This window comes from Trichomonas vaginalis, chromosome I, assembly GCF_026262505.1.
Source record: "Trichomonas vaginalis G3 chromosome I, whole genome shotgun sequence".
Lineage (NCBI taxonomy): Eukaryota > Parabasalia > Trichomonadida > Trichomonadidae > Trichomonas > Trichomonas vaginalis.
In genome coordinates this window covers 20035533-20052878 of record NC_067203.1, presented here as the reverse complement: position 1 = coordinate 20052878, position 17346 = coordinate 20035533, and the positions used below count along the sequence as shown (strand labels likewise).

Genomic DNA, 17346 nt, shown 5'->3' with positions numbered 1-17346 from the left:
AATTTATAACAATTTATTCACAAATCCAGCCAATATCAATATACAAGTCATACATTTGACCCAAGAAATCAGAGTTCTTTGGGTCGAGTTCGCAACATTCATTTCTAGACAAAGATCCCCTGATTGCGAACTCTCTAATAACTAAATCTTTTAATGACAAATAAAGGGGATTAGGTATTTTCTCTTTTCTACAAAGATCTGCTTCAACTTTATCAAGTAAAGGAGTATCTGATGGATCAATATTCTTCTTAAACTCTTCTATTCTTTCATTCCATTTGTCTATAGCCGATGAAGGAAGTTTTCCATTTTGAATTAATCTTTCAAGCTCGTATAACAGGTTTCCTTCTTGAAGAGAACGTACACCTTGAGCCTGCCATTTATTACGCGTATTAATAAGTGAATTGAATTTGATTTTGTCACTAATCATTTTAAGTAATTCTTCAACATTCTGTTTTCCGATGTAAGGAGCGAGCGGAAGTAATTTAGCTGCGGCCTCTTGATCTTCATCACTTGGGCCTATTTGTGGTCTGTATTCTTTCTTGTTTAGGCCAAAATCGATGGCAATTTTGATTCTTTTTTCACGCTCTTCGACAACTGAATCGTAAGCGTGTAATTTATTAAGCATTTCTTGGAAATCTGTTGGTGTCGTGTTCTCATCTATCGTTAAATCGCAAATAAGTAGTTCAGCCGAATCTCTGTATTCGCAGTCATATTCTACTCTACGTGGCATGAAACCAGCGATCTCTCCTGGTGTATCTGGTTTTTCTTTTCCTATTAATCTTAAGTTATCTTCATGGTTATCAGCAGGATTTGATGGAACGGGAGCGGTATCAAAGTCTGGCTCTGGGGTTGGTTCGTCGGGACCAAGAATTTCCTGTTCTGGTCGCGGAGCAAATGGCGAACATGAGTAAGTCGAAATATAATGTGATTCATATTCACGCGCTGATTTAAATTTAAGTAAATTTTCCATATCTTGATAATTTCCTAAGCCACAGTTTTGAATGGCGTCAAGAAACAGTGCTTCTTCCTCAGCACTCCAATCTGTTCTGAACAATGAAGATAAAGTAGGTGGAACAATGATGAAAGGATGCTCCCTGATATGTGATCCTTTCTCAATTCCTTCACTCAAGCATGGTAAACACTGAATGAAGCCTTTGCATTTAATGCAGAGAGCAAAATGTTCATTTTCAAGCTCTCTGAAGCAAGTTGTGCATCTATGCACTATTGTCTTTGGCGGAGGCCTTATTAGCTCCTTTTCATTTTCTTCACTCATTTTAATTATTTGAGAAAAGTGACACTAAGAAAATTCATCATTTATATAAAATCTTACAGGTTTTGATATATCATGATATAAAAACAGGAATAAATCAGATTGAACCTGAAGAATTTTCGTTTTCCTAACATTTTTGCAATATTTGGAAATCTTTATTGAAACGAAATCACTGACGATACAACATTAGTTATATTTTCACTAAAGGGTTTTTGTGTAATATACATTGAACTTTCACCAAGCATTTGAGTCAAAATAAAATTTCAAATTTTCTAGATGTGAAGCTAAAACTCTTAGTTTGGGTGCTTACTAAGAAGAATTTGAGACATTGTATACACAATTTTTAAAAGTGTTCGAGATATATTATAAAAAAACAATACAAACATCAATTTTTAGTCTTAGTCAAATGCACTTATAGATTTCTTCAGAAGGTTCAAAGCATTCAGATAATTCCCTTCTGCCTTGATAAGTTTGAAATTAATCAGCTCAAGAAGTCTTTCTTTTTGTTCTTTCATAACAAAACAAACCAAAGGAGAGTTTTTATCCAGTGATAAGAAAATTCTTGCTGCATGAACAGCTGCTCCACTGCATTTTTCACTCGAAACTTCAACAAGAGCAGTTCCCATTCTGAGAAGCAATGGTTCTGGAATGGATCCAGAAGAAATACCAGATTTAAGAAATCCATTGTCACAAGTTGAAGATAAAAGATATCCAGACCTAGAAAGTGCTGCTTCAAAGATACTTTCGTAATTTATTGGATCCGAACTGTTAGCACCCTTATTTATGCATTGATTTATTTCTTTTGTCTTTGATATAAAATTTTTGATTGAATTCAATAAATTGTCAGCTTTTTTGACTAAATCAATAGCCACTTCTTTAAATGGTACTATTTTGCTTGTAAAGTCTAATCTTTCAACAGTTGATTCTATACTTAATTCCGGTAATTTAATTAAATACGCGTGATTGGATTCACACAAGATACAGAGATATCCTGATGAAACAGAGAATGATTTGATAGTTTTTCGAGGATGATTTTTTAAGAATTCACTTAAATCAATAATATTTTCAAAAATATCTAGTTTGTTGTTGGGGAGTTCAATTATGGGATATTGTGAATCCCATATATGACCTTTGAAACAAGTAATTTCGTTTGCAAACTCGGAATTTTCAATTTTTTGAATGTGAACATAACTATTCTCGTCACTAATGTATGCAAGGTTGTCATATATCGTTGTATATTTGGTGTTGACATATGGCTGTAGTCTGAACTGCTTTTGTTCCGAAATTACAATATCACTTCGTTCTGAGGCTGTATATATGTAAGGTGGATTCAACAATTGGCATGTTAATGATTTATTTGTTAAAAATAGTCTTTTTATATTATCTTGAAATATTATTTTTTGAATTAACTTGTCTGGTGCTGTAAAATGAATCATTATCAACGAATGATTGCCATTAATGATGAAAAATCTATTAGTATATAATGGATCCCTGTAAATTCTTAAAACTTTATCGAATTCAAATTCTGGAATGTTTTTGCAAGATGGATTGCCTTCTTTCCATATTTTTAGCTTATAGTCTGCAATAATAACAAAGTATTGTTCATTAAATGTTAATTTAAAAAAAGCTATTACGTTTTGCTTTGCTGGTTTGAGAGATAGTTCCTTTAACTCTAATTCTGTACTTGATTCATCGTCAAATTTCCCTAAAAACAATGATTCTGGGGTTTTGGCTAATAAGTAAGGATAATCAAAAAACATTTAATGAAAAATGAATTTTGGAGTGAATGCTAAGAATTTATAAAACTAGGACTTCAATCACAAGAGCTATGAAATATGTGAAATGAATAAATATTGAATTTTCATATTCGATAAAATATAGCTTGCAATTGCATTCATATGAAAAATTTCTCCAATCAGAAACATATTATATGCTTGTTAGTATTCAATATCGTCATAATTAGTTTCTTATATGTCAATTAATCTCAAAAATCGAAAAAAGCCTCTTGTATAGCTAGTACTCAGCTCATTTCATTTAAATTTACACGATCTTCATGAAATCATAATGCCATCAAATAGGAGAGATTTTGTCACTTTTGCAATACGTTAGTTAATTCATTATGAAAGGTAATAATACTACTGGAAAGCAAACAAAACCAGCTGGTGGCCCGGCAACTCCACTTACAAAAGCAGAAATCAATCAGCTTAAGAAAGAAGAAGCCGCAAAAACTGCTGTAATTGATAATGATTTACGTAATTTAGGAACATTTATTGGAAATGCCCAAGTATCCGAGCAATCAAACAAGGAAGAATATGAAAAACGCAAAGAAGAAATTAATCAATCAGTCAAGAAATCAACTGTTAACATTGCCAAGCTTTCTACAATTCATCAAAATGCTCAGCGTGAATATGAGCAGAGAATGTCTCATTTAAACGATCGTATCTCAAAATTAAAACAAGAATTAGCTGATGCAACAAAAGAACTTGAAGATTTAAAGGCTGAAAAAGAAAAGGTTCTTTTTGAAAAGGATTCAGTTATTGAAAACCAAAAGAGAGAAATGAAAGAAATGGCCTATCAATTTTCAGATATGCTAATGAAGACTCTTATTACTATTACAGAAGATTTCGAGTCTCAAACAAGCGAAGTTAGCAAGGACGAAACTTCAGGACTTCCAAATCCAGATCGTCTTAAAGAATTCCTTCTTGATAGAATTCATGTATAAAATGATTGGATTGAATCCATTGTAAACATTGTAATTATTTAAAACAAAGTAATTAAGAATTTTTGAGATTTTTTTTCTAATTTTCTGTTTAAAATTAATATCAGTTTATTATCTTCAGATATTATGCATTTGAAATCATTCAAACACAAAATAGACGCCAAAATGATAATGATTTTATATTTTCATGTCGCATTTGTAGAGAATTGAAAAGAGAAACAATATTTACTAGGTTATTCTAGTGAGGTAATTAATCACTGCATTAACTTTTGATGGAAATATGAATTAGGTCACCATAGTAAACATATTTTTGTAAAGTTTTCAAAATTATTTTGTCTCCACAAAAAATAGAAAATTTTAAAGAGCTATATTTTTTATTTGATATTTAAACAACTTACTGGACACGAATTCAAATGATTAATCAAAAGACATCTTAATGATGATTTCTTTTATTTTTGGGTCCAAAAAAATATTTCAGGGTCCGAAAAAAAGTACTTGGCCCAACAAAAAAATGGACAATCAGGAAGGAAATATCATTTATAATGATAAGTCTATTTCAGATCCATCAGTCAATATAGCACAAATTCACCCTCTCGTTATTTTCAAAATCGCTGATATGTACTTACGCCGTGGACCAGAAGTTAATTATTGCGTCGGCCTTCTTTTAGGCGAAATTCTCAACCGCGAAGCTATTATTCGTGATGTTGTCCCATTAAAACCAGGACAGGAAAATGAAACAGATATTGCTTCTCTTTCATATCAACAACACCACATGTTATATCCAAACGAAAAGATTCTTGGCTGGTATTCATACTCAGAACAAAATATCGAGTTCCCAAGTATCATTGCTGAAGGATCTAGCGGTATCCATGTTTGGATGCGTCCATATGTCCCACCAAAAATAGATGTATTTTCAGTTAACAAGAACTCAGAACTCCACCTTGTTTCTCTTCCAATCCAATACAATATTGAAGCTAATATTCCAGAGCAGCTTTCATTATCTCGTGTTGCCGATGCAACATCACACGGCTCACTCCAAGCTGCCATCAACGAATTGCGCCTTCTCCTTAAGACAACAAACGACCGTATTAGCACTACAAACTACGATAGAGAGCTTTGCAGAAAGGTCCATAAGGCTATTGCTCAAGCAGACTTGAATCCCAGTAGCCTTAAGACACTTGCAGATTCTAGACGTCATATTGATGATTTCATGGGCATTCTCGATAAGACCAACGAGAGAATCAATGATGTTCAGGAAATTTTGAGTATCCAGTGGAAGTAAGTTAGTACAAGCATAGAGTATTACTAATTATTGATCTTTTTATATAAATTAATTAAACAATTTTATAATTTGCAAATTATTATTTTTTTTTAACAGCAAAAAGTAACAACTGTAAGGATCCCGTTTGGATGAAAATCTTCTCCAACTCCAAAATTCAATTTGAAGAAATTTTTACAAAATGTAAACTTCAAATTGGCAAACATCTAATGAATTCCTAAACGAAACTCAGTTTGCGCTCCACCATAATGTAGATGAGGTTCATGGCAAACCAATAAAGAAATTATTCGCAATTTTTTTGTTGTCATTATTTCCCACATATATATCATAGTATTTTTTTTTCTTCTGATGAATTTGATGAGTATTTTTTATTGTGAAACACAAATGTATCCTTTAAAAATATTAATGACGGAAAATTCAAAAAAAGTAAAAAAGGGTGGTAAATTTTTAAATGTATGATCAAGATGTTCATCCAAACAAATACAACAAATTACGAAGTATCTACAAATACTATATCGATCCATATCTTGCGTTGTATCAGTTGAAAACGGAAACAGAAGAAGAATTAAAGTCAATTTACAAAATGATCAAAACAGAATTGATTGATTCAAAGAATTATCTTCCAGCAAGAGTAATAAGAGACATTTTAAATATCATTCCATATAATAATCGCTACGCAAAGTCATATTTATCTCTTGCCAAACTAATATCTGATGAATATCATATCGAAGAGGTCAATAATCTCCAATGCATTTCCGATTTCCTGTTCTATAAAGAATATGGAATTAAATTAGACAAATCAATCGATTTGAGAAAAAATTATTTTAATAATCTCGATATTCATTCAGAAAATACAATTTACAAAGCAATTTTGAATAATGACAAAGAAAGATTCATCAATTTCACTGGAATAGATAGATTTGATAAAGACCAAACACTTAACTGCATCATATATCCATATTCTTACGAAGGGTATTCATTACTTGAATTATGTTGTTACCATGGTGCAGTTGATTGTTTCAAATTATTAAGAACAAAATTCAGTTCAGAAATAACTCAAAAATGTCTAGAATTTTCATTTTTAGGAGGAAACAAAGAGATCATGAAGAATGCATGAAATATGCAATTATTTCACACAATATTGATTTTGTTTCATTCTTGGTGAATGAATACAATATAGAAATTGATTTAGAAATTTGTGGGCTTTACAATAATCTTGAACCCTTTTTAGTTTATTTCGATCAAACTAATGATATAAACAAATGTTTTCTTTATTCATCGATTTATAATATTCCATCCATTATCGAATACTTGCTTTCACTTGGTGCAAATATCAATGAAAAAAATAAATATGGAGAAACCGCACTTCATATTGCAGCACGTTTTAATTCTACAGATACAGCCGAACTTCTTATTTCACATGGTGCAAATATCAATGAAAAAAATAAAGATAGAGAAACCGCACTTCATAAAGCAGCATGTAATAATTTTAAAGAAACTGCTGAATTTCTCATTTCACATGGTGCAAATATCAATGAATTAGATAAATATGGAAACACAGCACTTCATAAAGCAGTACGTAATAATTTTAAAGAAATGGTCAAAGTTCTTACTTCACATGGTGCAAATGTCAATGTAAAAAATATATATAGAGAAACACCACTTCATATTACAGCACACAAAAATTATCCAGAAATTGCAGAAATTCTTATTTCGCATGGTGCGAATGTCAATGAAATAAACAAAGATGGAGTAGCTGCACTTCATATTGCAGTACATAATAATAGTAAAGAAACTGCTGAAGTTCTTATTTCACATGGTTCGAATGTCAATGAAAAAAATATACTCGGACAAACAGCACTTCATGTTGCAGAACGTCTTAATTTTAAAGAAATTGCAGAAGTTCTCATTTCACATGGTGCGGAAAAAAATTTGGTATAGTTTTTAATTAAAATTCACAAAATTAGAGAAGCTTATATTTTGGGATTTGGCATAAGAATCCTTAACAACTATCTACATAAGAATCTAACAATATTATATCATTTATTAAAAATTATGATTTCTCGATTTCACAAATTATTATATGTTTTTTCTTGCAAATTTCATGCGCAATTGAAGTTTATGACATATTAATTTCTTGTCAGGTAATGTTAATTAATGTTGTTCATATGAATTGAAAAATTTTATTCTCAATTCTTAAAAATTTGCGATCAAAACTAAAAATCAACAATTATTCTTGCATTATATAATTTGTATCCAATTTTCAAAGCACCTTCCTTTATAATACGAATTTCTAAACGGTCATCTTTTCTTCAGAATTTTTCATTTCATGATTTAACTATTTTTATATATCATATAGTTTGTTGTTTATATTTGCGATTGAAAAATAATTGAAATTTGATATTGCTCCAAAATGCTGAAAGTCATTGGCAACTTTGAGCCATTTGGACTTTCAAGACTTAAATGTAATCCATCAATGATCGAAACAAGATTCTTTGAAGATGGTATTGAGGTTGATTGGGCAAAGAATGAAATTATTTGGTCAAAAAATAGATGCCTACTTCACCATTTAACAATGAGTGCAAAAGTCAAAGAATCTATCATATGTACAGTTGATTCAGTTCGATATTTAGCTGTTTTATATGAAAGCGGCCTCACATTATTTTCTTTCTCAGGACAATCTTATATGATTCCACTTCCATTCCCAATATCACAAATATTTACTCTTCACAGATCAATATTGCTTGTTAGAGCTCAAACTTCATCGTATTTACAAGAACAATATTCCGATTTTCCAATTTTATTCACTCTTTATCATCCACTCGAAGAAATTCGTCCAGTTGCATTCAATGATACTATGATAAAGAAGATTAAACCCAAATTTGCTACAATAATGTCTCCATCTCCAAGAAAAACACCTCTTTCGTCTATTCCTAAGACAGAAGAGACATTATGCTTCATTACAGATAGTGCGTTTACTCCATTACATGTATCAAATGAACGTGTTTACATGGTTGCAAAAACTAATGAAATTGCAACTGTTTATAAATTCATTGAACCGACATCAAGTCGCGAACTTTTATTCTCATCACCACATTTCAGGCGATCGCCATCAATTTTCTCACCACCACGTCAATACAATGGCTTAAATTCCCCAGGAACTCAAGCAAGATCAGAGATTCAAGCAACATTAGAAGGAATTCCACCAGATCTTTTCATAGAATCATTATATGACTTTGAATTTAAGTCAGACACGAACTATTCATCGTTTTGCGAGATTTCAGACGGTTCAAGAAAATATCTTATTTTTGTTCATGAAGGATTCCTTGATGCTATTGATATTTCATATGTTGATGGCTATAAGACAATGAGATGGCTTGAAGATGCCCATCAAGTCCTATCCTATGACCAATTAATGTATTTTGTTGTTCATAACAATGGAAATCTTTCATTATTCGAAGAGAATAGAATGATAGCTCACTTCGATGTTAAAGATGTCGTCAATATTGCAAGGCTTGGAAAAAGATTTGTTTTAACATTCCAATCTGGTAAACAAATCCTTGCAAATATCAATATTTCCAATGACAAACTCATTAATTCTATCCTAGAAATTGCCCATCTTTCTGTTTCTAAGGAATATTATGCAACTTTTGTTCTTGCATTAAGCGAATGCGGCACTTTAACAAATTCTGACTCATTTTTCGACAGCATATTCAATTTATTGGTCAGTTTTGAGAATGATTCAGAACTTGTCAGCTTCTTCACAGCTTTGCATTTGTTGTTTGAAGACATGAAAATCAGAAAAGGAACAGAGGAAAATCGCAAAAAGATATTGACGTTTTTAATCAAACTTGCAAAACATTGCGGAATGATTAATCATTTATTATATTACGCAATGAACTCAGAAGAAGAAATAGACATCGAAGATATTAATAAAGGAAACAGTTTCTCGAGTGATGTTCATGATTTAATGGGATGGTGCAGCCAATGCGTTTCAGGAAAGTCATTGGTTGAAGTATCATCACCATTCAGTTTATCAGAGAAAGTAACTCATGTTTTCGGATCAATTCATTCCTCTGAAGATGCGAAAACAATTGTTGTTCTCAGCGAAAGAGAGAAACTCACTTTGAAACAAATCATGGAACTACAGCCAGCTCTTTCTATTCCTTTACTTAGAATATTCCATTTAACAAGAGATTCTCCACCAGAAGATTGGCCAATAGCTGCTTATAAATTAATAGGAAGAGATGATATCGCGAAGTTATTGGAATACATCAAAGAACCATTCGATAATCTCAATTCTCCACAAGCAATTTTACCTGATTTGAGGTTCCTCGAAGTAGAAAGATTGTTACAATCGCATCTCCCAGTAACAATTGATGTTGAAAGACCAAATGGAACAGATGATATCGTTTACCAATCAATGATGGTTTCTAAGTTAAGAATATTACTTGAGAAACAATGGAGTTTGTCAATAGGAAGAGGAATGTTCAATTTGAGATCAGTAAAACCACTTCCTTCACAAAAATTAGTTCCTGAAGAGTTAAACAAAGTCGGATACACAACAAACGGAACCCAAATTGTTGATACAGATGATAATGCACAACAACAAGCAGAAAACATCACTGCAACTACTTGGGCTCAGTTTAATAACGGCGTTTCTGATGGTTTAACAGTTTCTGATGCAAGCCACAGTTGGATTGTTGACACAATCAGTAAAGAATACACTCCTTACAGTGCTGGAATTCTTTATGGATTTGCTGTTAATGGATTGCTCAGAAAACTTTGGAAACTTGATATTTTCCAGTACTTGACATCTCCTGATATCAAAGAAATCAACGCAATTGCTATGGTTTTCGGACTTGGAATTTCATATCGCGGAACAAGAGATTTAGCAATTTCTCATATGCTAACAATGCATATCCCTGAACTCAGACAGTTCCAGCAAAGCGACTACGAAATGAGTTCATTGATAAAGAGTGCCGCCATCTTCGGAATTGGTTTCTTATTTGAATGTTCTGCCAACAGACATTTAACAGAAGTTTTTGCACAACTTCTTGAAAAAAGTGCGATTTTTGATTTGGCAACACTTCCATTGTCATTAGGAGCAGCAATTGGTCTTATCTCTCTCGGAATGGGCGATAAATCTCCTGTTCTCAAAGAGACAAGAGAAAGATTATGCATCATATTGGAAGGAAGCAAAACAGCTGATGTAAGTAATGAAAAAATTGCTACATTTGGTAATTCTGATTTCTTTTCAATCGCTCCAGCTGCAATCTTCGTTCTTGCTTTAGGATACATGAGAACTGATCACAAGAGAGTCCAAAATGCCTTGAATTTACCAGCAGATTCGAATTTCATCAATAAGATGATTCCTGATGTTGTTTTGATGAGAACTTGCGCATCTTTGTTGATTGATTCTGATCCATACACAGCAATTAACTTTATTGTTCCTGAAGGATTAGAACCAGATATTTTGGCATCATTAGTTACTGGTTTCTCAATTGCATGCGGAATTAAATTTGCAGGAACAATGAATTCCAAAGCTTATGAGAGATTAATGACAATTGCTAAATGTTTGGCTCTTTTCAACAAAGCACCATTTGATTTCACAGATTGCACGGCAATGCACAGAGAAGTTTGCTTAGTAACTGTTGTTCTCGCGATGTCTTACATCATTGCAGGAACATGTGATGCAAACTTCTTAAGATTCGTCAGATTGATCAGAAGAAGACCATGTATGACAAGCCAACCTTTGTTTGTCAGTGGTCAACAAGCTTTCCTTTCAATGGCTGTTGGAACATTGAACTTAGGAAAAGGAAGATTCACTCTTAGCCGTTCCAACTCTGCAAGTGCAATGCTATTATTGGCAAGTTATCCAAGAATTGCTAAATCTTGCGGCGACAATGAATATTCATTGCAAACAATGCGTCATTTAGTTAATTCTGCAGCTGTTCCAAGAGTTTTGGAAGTAAGAGATGTAGATAATGATGAAATTGTCAATATGAAGATATTATTGACATTAAAAGATGGTGAACCAATAAAGATTCACACTCCTCATGTTCTTCCACCATTCGAAGACATTATTTCTTTGCAGATTGAAGACGAAAACTATTACAAAATCAATATATCAACGATGCCATTTAAAGATGAAGAAACAAGACCAATATTATGGGTCAAAAAGAGAGAGAATACAGAAATTAAAGAAGAATATGATGTGGAAAATCTCAGAGCAATTTTCAAGATGAAATTGAATCCAATCTTCCAATATAATACATCAGAAAAAGAAGAAATGCTTAAACTGAACAATGAATTAGAATGGGATGATCATTCAGATACTATTGTCCAGTTCTTTAAAGAAACAGATCCGGCAAAAAGATTGAAGATTTTGCATGATACAAAATGCGTAACAACATTTTTGCAGTTTTATGGAATATCTCCTTCAACATCATTATCAGATATCGGTATAATAGATGATGATGCTCTGGCATTCTTAATACCACATTTATCTCCAGAAGAAATTTCTCAGGCTATATAATATCGAAGAATAAAAATTTTTTTAGATCAATTATTTTTTATTGATTAATTATTTTTAATTGATCAACGATTTCACTTCATCAATTAAAGCAGATAAGAGGTTTTCACCAAAATATATCTTTTGTTATGAAAAATGTCGAAAAAAGTTCCTTCATTGACTTTAGACATTATCTTCGAAACATGGATTTAAAAATTTAATGCATTGCCCATGAACTTATTCGGCAACTTGTTAGTATAATCTTATTTAAAGAATAAAATTTAGATTTCTCAAATGTTTGCAAAATGTTTCATGTTAAATACCATTTACCCTTAGGATATTGTTAAGATATGGTTCTCAACTCAATTTTGCACATAAAATAAAAAAATTCTTTCTGTATGAAAAAATTTGCATGTTAGAGTAGAAGCTTTACATTATAGAAGAATAAGTTAATCCTGCTCGAAATAAGCTGTACATTTAAGTTGCATATAGTATGATAGTAGTGAAGTTTACAATATGAATCATTAAGGTTAATTCATTTGCTATCACAGTTCTCGAAAATAGTATGATGGAAATATCGCATATTTCATGGAGACTTGATTGGTAATGTAGTTACGCCAAAACTCTTAATTTGAATTGATTTCGAAATATCTAAAGAAGTGAAAACTAAAACACGATACTTTTAGCGAGAGAATAATTCACTGTGGAGAATATTTTTGTTTTGTACTATTTCAACTCAGAACCTATTAACCAAATTGTTTAATTGAAGATTCCAAATTGGTAGTTATTCATATTTTTTTCGGTTTTTCAGAATTGGTAGTTGTTCCCACTTTTGGCGGTTTCTCCAAATTCATAGAATTTATAAATAAGTTGTCAGATTTATAAATACGGCAGTCTTTACGAATAACCCTAATTTATAATTAAAAGATTTGTTTTAAAAATTATTTTTTCAGAGATTTTCGTCAGATGTGTATAATCCTGAGTAGTAACTATAGTCTGAATCACTTGTTTCTTTCTTCTTCATATCTTTCTTTTCCTCCTCTTTTTTAGCTGGATTTGGAAGTGGTTGAGCAGGCATATTTTGTTGATTTGCGATACCACTGTTATTGTTAACTGCTGCAGCATTTTCATTGTTCTTCTTGGCAGCCTCACTTCCTTTTATGATGCCCTTTTGAGTGAGTTGTCTTGAAACGAGCCTGTAGTAGAAACCACCTTTTTGAACCAACTCATTATGTGTGCCTTGTTCAACAATTACACCAGCATCGAAAACATAAATGATGTTAGCATTTCTGATTGTTGATAAACGATGAGCAACAATAACACCTGTTCTGCCAATAAGGACATTATCGAGAGCAGCTTGAACCTTCTTTTCTGATTCAGCATCCAAAGCAGAAGTTGCTTCATCGCATATAAGAATTCTTGGATTCTTGATAACAGCTCTTGCAATGGCAATTCTTTGACGCTGACCGCCAGATAGTTGCCCACCACGGTCACCAACTAATGTATCATATTTCTGATCAAGTTTTTCAATGAACTTTTTAGCATTTGCAATCTCGGCAGCTGAATCAATTTGTGACTCTGTAGCTGTCTCAACACCATAAAGGATGTTACTCTTTACAGATGTTGAGAAGAGCGTTGGTTCTTGTCCAACTAAGCCAATCTTGTGATGTAACCAGCGTGGATTGTATTCCTTGATGTCTCTTCCATCGAGAAGAATAAGGTAGGGCTGTACAAAATCGAGAAAAACATTGCCGTGCGGTAATATAGGGTCAAAAAAATCGCGCCTCGGCGGCTCCGCCGCCTCGGCACTATTAAGTGCGCATTATATTTAATATGTCCTTCTTTTTTTTTTCTTTTTTTTTCTTCTTCTTTTCCTTTCCTTCTTCCTCTCCTTCCTCTTCTTTCCTTCTCCTTCTCTTTTTACAACAACGTCGAAGATCTTCGAATTTGATTGTTGGAAAAGCATCTATTTCAGATAAAGGATGCCTTTCTCACAGTCAACATAAGAGGGTCCTGGCTGAAACGTTCTCAAAAAGCCTGAGATGGTAATTCTCTGATCACTTATAGCTGGGCAGGTAGTCATTGCTGACAATACCTGTCTTTATGCATGCACGCTTTCATGTATATGGGTTTACACTATCAATTCGCAAAGTTGTTCCGAATTCTTCCAAAATGGAAGGACCCGAAACAACTTTGCTTGTTAACGATACAGACGCATTACTTTGCATTGATACTGTGCTGAGTTGTGTAGAAAGTTTGATTAGAGTTGTTTTGTTCTGGTATCTCTCATCTTCTGATGAGAGAAATCAAAGCAACACAACTCTAATGAGTTTGTTTTCACTCATTTGTATGTAGGTTTTTAGTTCGATTGGAGCTGCTTCATAATGAGATCTCTCATCAATTAATGAGGGAGATCATAACAAAGCAGCTCTAATGTATATGCTCGTATTAACCGGGTTGTAATGCGTTGTAACGTCAGCTTGTAGTTCGTTTGGGGCCACTTCACATTGAGATGAGAAGAAATGATTAAAGGACTCTGAAAGGCTTTGGCCGTTGATGTTGTAATCGCATTACTTGGAACTAGCTGGATGCTAAGCTGTGTAGAATATTCGATTAGAGCTGTTTTGATATGATTTTTCTCATCATAAGATTGGAGGAATCATAGCAAAACAACTCTAATGGGTTTACCATCATCTACTTGTATGTAGATGTTTGGGAAATTGTCTTGTTAATCGATTTTCGAGATGACTTTCAAATGCTATAATCAAATGACAAACAAGTCTAAGATTTCTCGACAATACATCAAATCATGATGTTTGTAAGTGCGATGAGATTAGAGTTTTTAAAGGAATGACAAGAGAAGTAGGGAAGCTCGGCATTCGCCGAGCAAATTAAAAATTAACGTATGGATTAAATTTTAAATGGAATTCAATTTTAATTACGGGTTGTTCAAATATTGATTAATATAAATTTATTAATAAGAATAAACAATTTTTGTTTTTGAATTTATTCAATTTATAGCTTTACATATAGTTTCAAAATTGTACAACTATGATTATTTCAACAAAAAATATCTTACTTTTTCACTTCACTTTCACCCTCACTTTTTCCGTAATTCAAAATCAAAAATATGAATAATATATCTATTTATTATATACTAATGCTATTTTCAACTCGAAGTGAGGTACGGTAATCTTACGGATTCCCGTAACTCAATTTTACGGAAAAAGTGCAGTAAACTACTCAATTTACGGAAAAAGTGTCGTAAACTATTGATGTGGCGGTCAAATCACGGTAATTCACGGAAAGCTATATGCGAAAATTTGAAATTATACAAAATCGAGCGAAACACTTTTAAATAGGTTGTTCTCGTATTTAAAATACTATTCCCAGATTTATTGTCGTCAGAATATTTCCAAATTTTTGCCGATTTACAAAAAATGATTTACAAAGCATATTTTTTAATCTAAAAAATTCCTAAAAAAGGAACCGGTGTGCGGAAACCTCGGTAAATTACCGCAGTTCCCGTTGGGACTGCCATAGAATAAGGCCTTCGGTGACATCATAATATCTCTCAAGCAATTGAACACAGGTTGATTTGCCTGAACCAGAGTGACCAACCAAAGCTGCAATTTCACCACTTCGGATCTTAAACGAAACATTGTTCAAAACGTTGACTGGACGAGTTGGATATCTAAATGTAACATTCTTAAATTCGATTTCTCCAACAAAGTTGTCTGGCTCTATTCCTCCATCGAATGGAACAGATGGTTGAGTATTAGTTAATTTGAAAATTCTTGCACCTGAATCAACAGCTCTTTGCTCACCTTGAAGTGAACTCTGGAGCATAATGATACCCATGCATCCGAACATGCAATAACCCCAGCATGACATTAAATCACCAAGGCCGAAACCATAGGTACCATCTGACTTAAGGGAGTCCTGTACTAAGTGTGTTCCGTAATAAAGATTACCAAGAACCATAGCCCAAAGCAGTGTTAAAATAATTGCACTCATTCCTGATACTAATAAACCTATTTTTCTCTCGCACTTGATTGTTTCATTCTGTGATTGCTCGAATCTTTTGATTTCATCCTCCTCTCTATTGAATCCTCTAACTGCTCTGACATTCGAAAGTGTTTCTTCAGCAATTGTCATGGATCTGGAAAGGAAAACAAATCTCTTTGCAGCCAGCTTAACAACAGTTGGCATGAAAAAGCTCATAAAAATTCCTGCAATTGGAATAATTGCTGTAGCAATCAAAGCGAGCTTCCATGAATAAACATAGGCAAATATAATGCCAGTGATAAACTGTGCAAGATTTGAGATTTGTGTGCCCTTGTCTGTACCGAATGCTTGTTGAACTTGTTGAGAATCTTCGGCAAGTAGTGTTAAAATACCTCCGATTGGATTTGTATCAAAGAATGTAACATCATTTTGCATCATACTTCGGAAAAGCTCCTTTTTCATTTTGCATGAAATTTCGGCACCAATTCTGATCCAGGCATATTTATCAAAGAATTTGCAAATTGCTAAGCCACAAGATGTGCCAATCATTCCATATATATACTTAAGGCAATCATCAAACACACTTGGATTTGGATCCAAGGTATAAAATGTTAATTTGTTGAGTATCTTGCCGAATAAGAAGAAAACTAAAATGGGACCTCCACCACTGATAAATGATGGGATGATAGCAAGTATGTTCTTGCAGCTTCCAAATACCATTTTATATAATGCACCTTTTGCGAATTTTTTGTCATCATTTTGAACTTTGATCTGTTCACTATTAGAATATTCGCTTGACCTCCTAGCTGAACTTTCACTAGAGCTTCGATGAGTTGATTGCTCAGGAAACATGTTTTAAATAAAATGATGTCATAACAATTTTATATATTTTGTATTGAAATTCTGTTCGTGCAAATTGAAAATGATAAAATTCATTGAATGGATATTATAATATTTATATATATATATACATAAATTCAACTAAATAAAATTGCATATATTCAGAAAATAAATTGATCGCAACTTTTGAGATAAAAAACGGTTACTCGGACTTATTCAATATTATTCACTTTGAAAGCTATTTTGAAACAATATTTTCCCTTGACAAACACTATCACACTTTAATTTTGATTCGATATTTAATTGTTTTCATTTTTTGTCATCAATGTAAAAAAAAATTCAATGGTTATCGGAGTTTCAACTGTTGTCAAAAATTTTAATTGAGCAATTATTATTTTTGGAATTATAACTATTCATTAAAATTTTTCACTTACAAAATAATAACTACGTTCGTTTGAAATGCTTAATAATTTAGCTTTTAATATTTATTTTGTAAGTGATAGAACAAATATATTTTATGATAGAAAATAGCTATGATTCAAATATCTGCATATCATTGCTTGCATTCAATTTCCGATCGGCTTAAAATAAATTAAAAAAAAATCGAATTAATTTTAGAACAGCGAGATATGAATCAATTAATCAATTATAAAGATATGGCCGAATATAAATGAAATTACAATAAATATCACTTTCCAAATAACGTGTGTGAGTTT

At 32.5% G+C, this 17346-nt stretch overlaps 7 protein-coding genes across 7 annotated transcripts, besides 2 other annotated features; 4 read left to right on the top strand and 3 right to left on the bottom strand.

The window, feature by feature from the left end:
- Window positions 1-13: 13 nt before the first annotated feature.
- TVAGG3_1017250 (positive regulation of histone acetylation) lies at window positions 14-1273 on the bottom strand (the record flags this gene model as incomplete). The annotated part of the gene is made up of 1 exon (XM_001326439.1): window positions 14-1273. The coding sequence occupies one exon, from the start codon at window positions 1271-1273 to the stop codon at window positions 14-16; it is 1260 nt and encodes a 419-aa protein (XP_001326474.1).
- A 213-nt stretch (window positions 1274-1486) lies between these two features.
- On the bottom strand, window positions 1487-3030 carry TVAGG3_1017240 (uncharacterized protein; the record flags this gene model as incomplete). The annotated part of the gene is made up of 1 exon (XM_001326440.1): window positions 1669-3030. One exon carries the CDS (start codon window positions 3028-3030, stop codon window positions 1669-1671), a length of 1362 nt encoding a protein of 453 aa, XP_001326475.1.
- Window positions 3031-3378: 348 nt separating this feature from the next.
- TVAGG3_1017230 (uncharacterized protein) lies at window positions 3379-4269 on the top strand (the record flags this gene model as incomplete). Its single annotated transcript, XM_001326441.2, has 1 exon — window positions 3390-3992. One exon carries the CDS (start codon window positions 3390-3392, stop codon window positions 3990-3992), a length of 603 nt encoding a protein of 200 aa, XP_001326476.1.
- A 231-nt stretch (window positions 4270-4500) lies between these two features.
- Window positions 4501-5362, top strand: TVAGG3_1017220 (eukaryotic translation initiation factor 3 subunit F family protein; the record flags this gene model as incomplete). The annotated part of the gene is made up of 1 exon (XM_001326442.2): window positions 4501-5271. The coding sequence occupies one exon, from the start codon at window positions 4501-4503 to the stop codon at window positions 5269-5271; it is 771 nt and encodes a 256-aa protein (XP_001326477.1).
- A 968-nt stretch (window positions 5363-6330) lies between these two features.
- On the top strand, window positions 6331-7209 carry TVAGG3_1017210 (ankyrin repeat and SOCS box-containing protein 4 family; the record flags this gene model as incomplete). Its single annotated transcript, XM_001326443.1, has 1 exon — window positions 6331-7209. The coding sequence occupies one exon, from the start codon at window positions 6331-6333 to the stop codon at window positions 7207-7209; it is 879 nt and encodes a 292-aa protein (XP_001326478.1).
- A 470-nt stretch (window positions 7210-7679) lies between these two features.
- TVAGG3_1017200 (meiotic checkpoint regulator TSG24 family member family) lies at window positions 7680-11828 on the top strand (the record flags this gene model as incomplete). The annotated part of the gene is made up of 1 exon (XM_001326444.1): window positions 7682-11806. One exon carries the CDS (start codon window positions 7682-7684, stop codon window positions 11804-11806), a length of 4125 nt encoding a protein of 1374 aa, XP_001326479.1.
- A 2208-nt stretch (window positions 11829-14036) lies between these two features.
- Window positions 14037-14296: a mobile genetic element.
- A 331-nt stretch (window positions 14297-14627) lies between these two features.
- Window positions 14628-14700: a mobile genetic element.
- Window positions 14701-15295: 595 nt separating this feature from the next.
- On the bottom strand, window positions 15296-16642 carry TVAGG3_1017170 (ATPase activity, coupled to transmembrane movement of substances; the record flags this gene model as incomplete). Its single annotated transcript, XM_001326445.1, has 1 exon — window positions 15296-16642. The coding sequence occupies one exon, from the start codon at window positions 16640-16642 to the stop codon at window positions 15296-15298; it is 1347 nt and encodes a 448-aa protein (XP_001326480.1).
- Window positions 16643-17346: the final 704 nt, after the last annotated feature.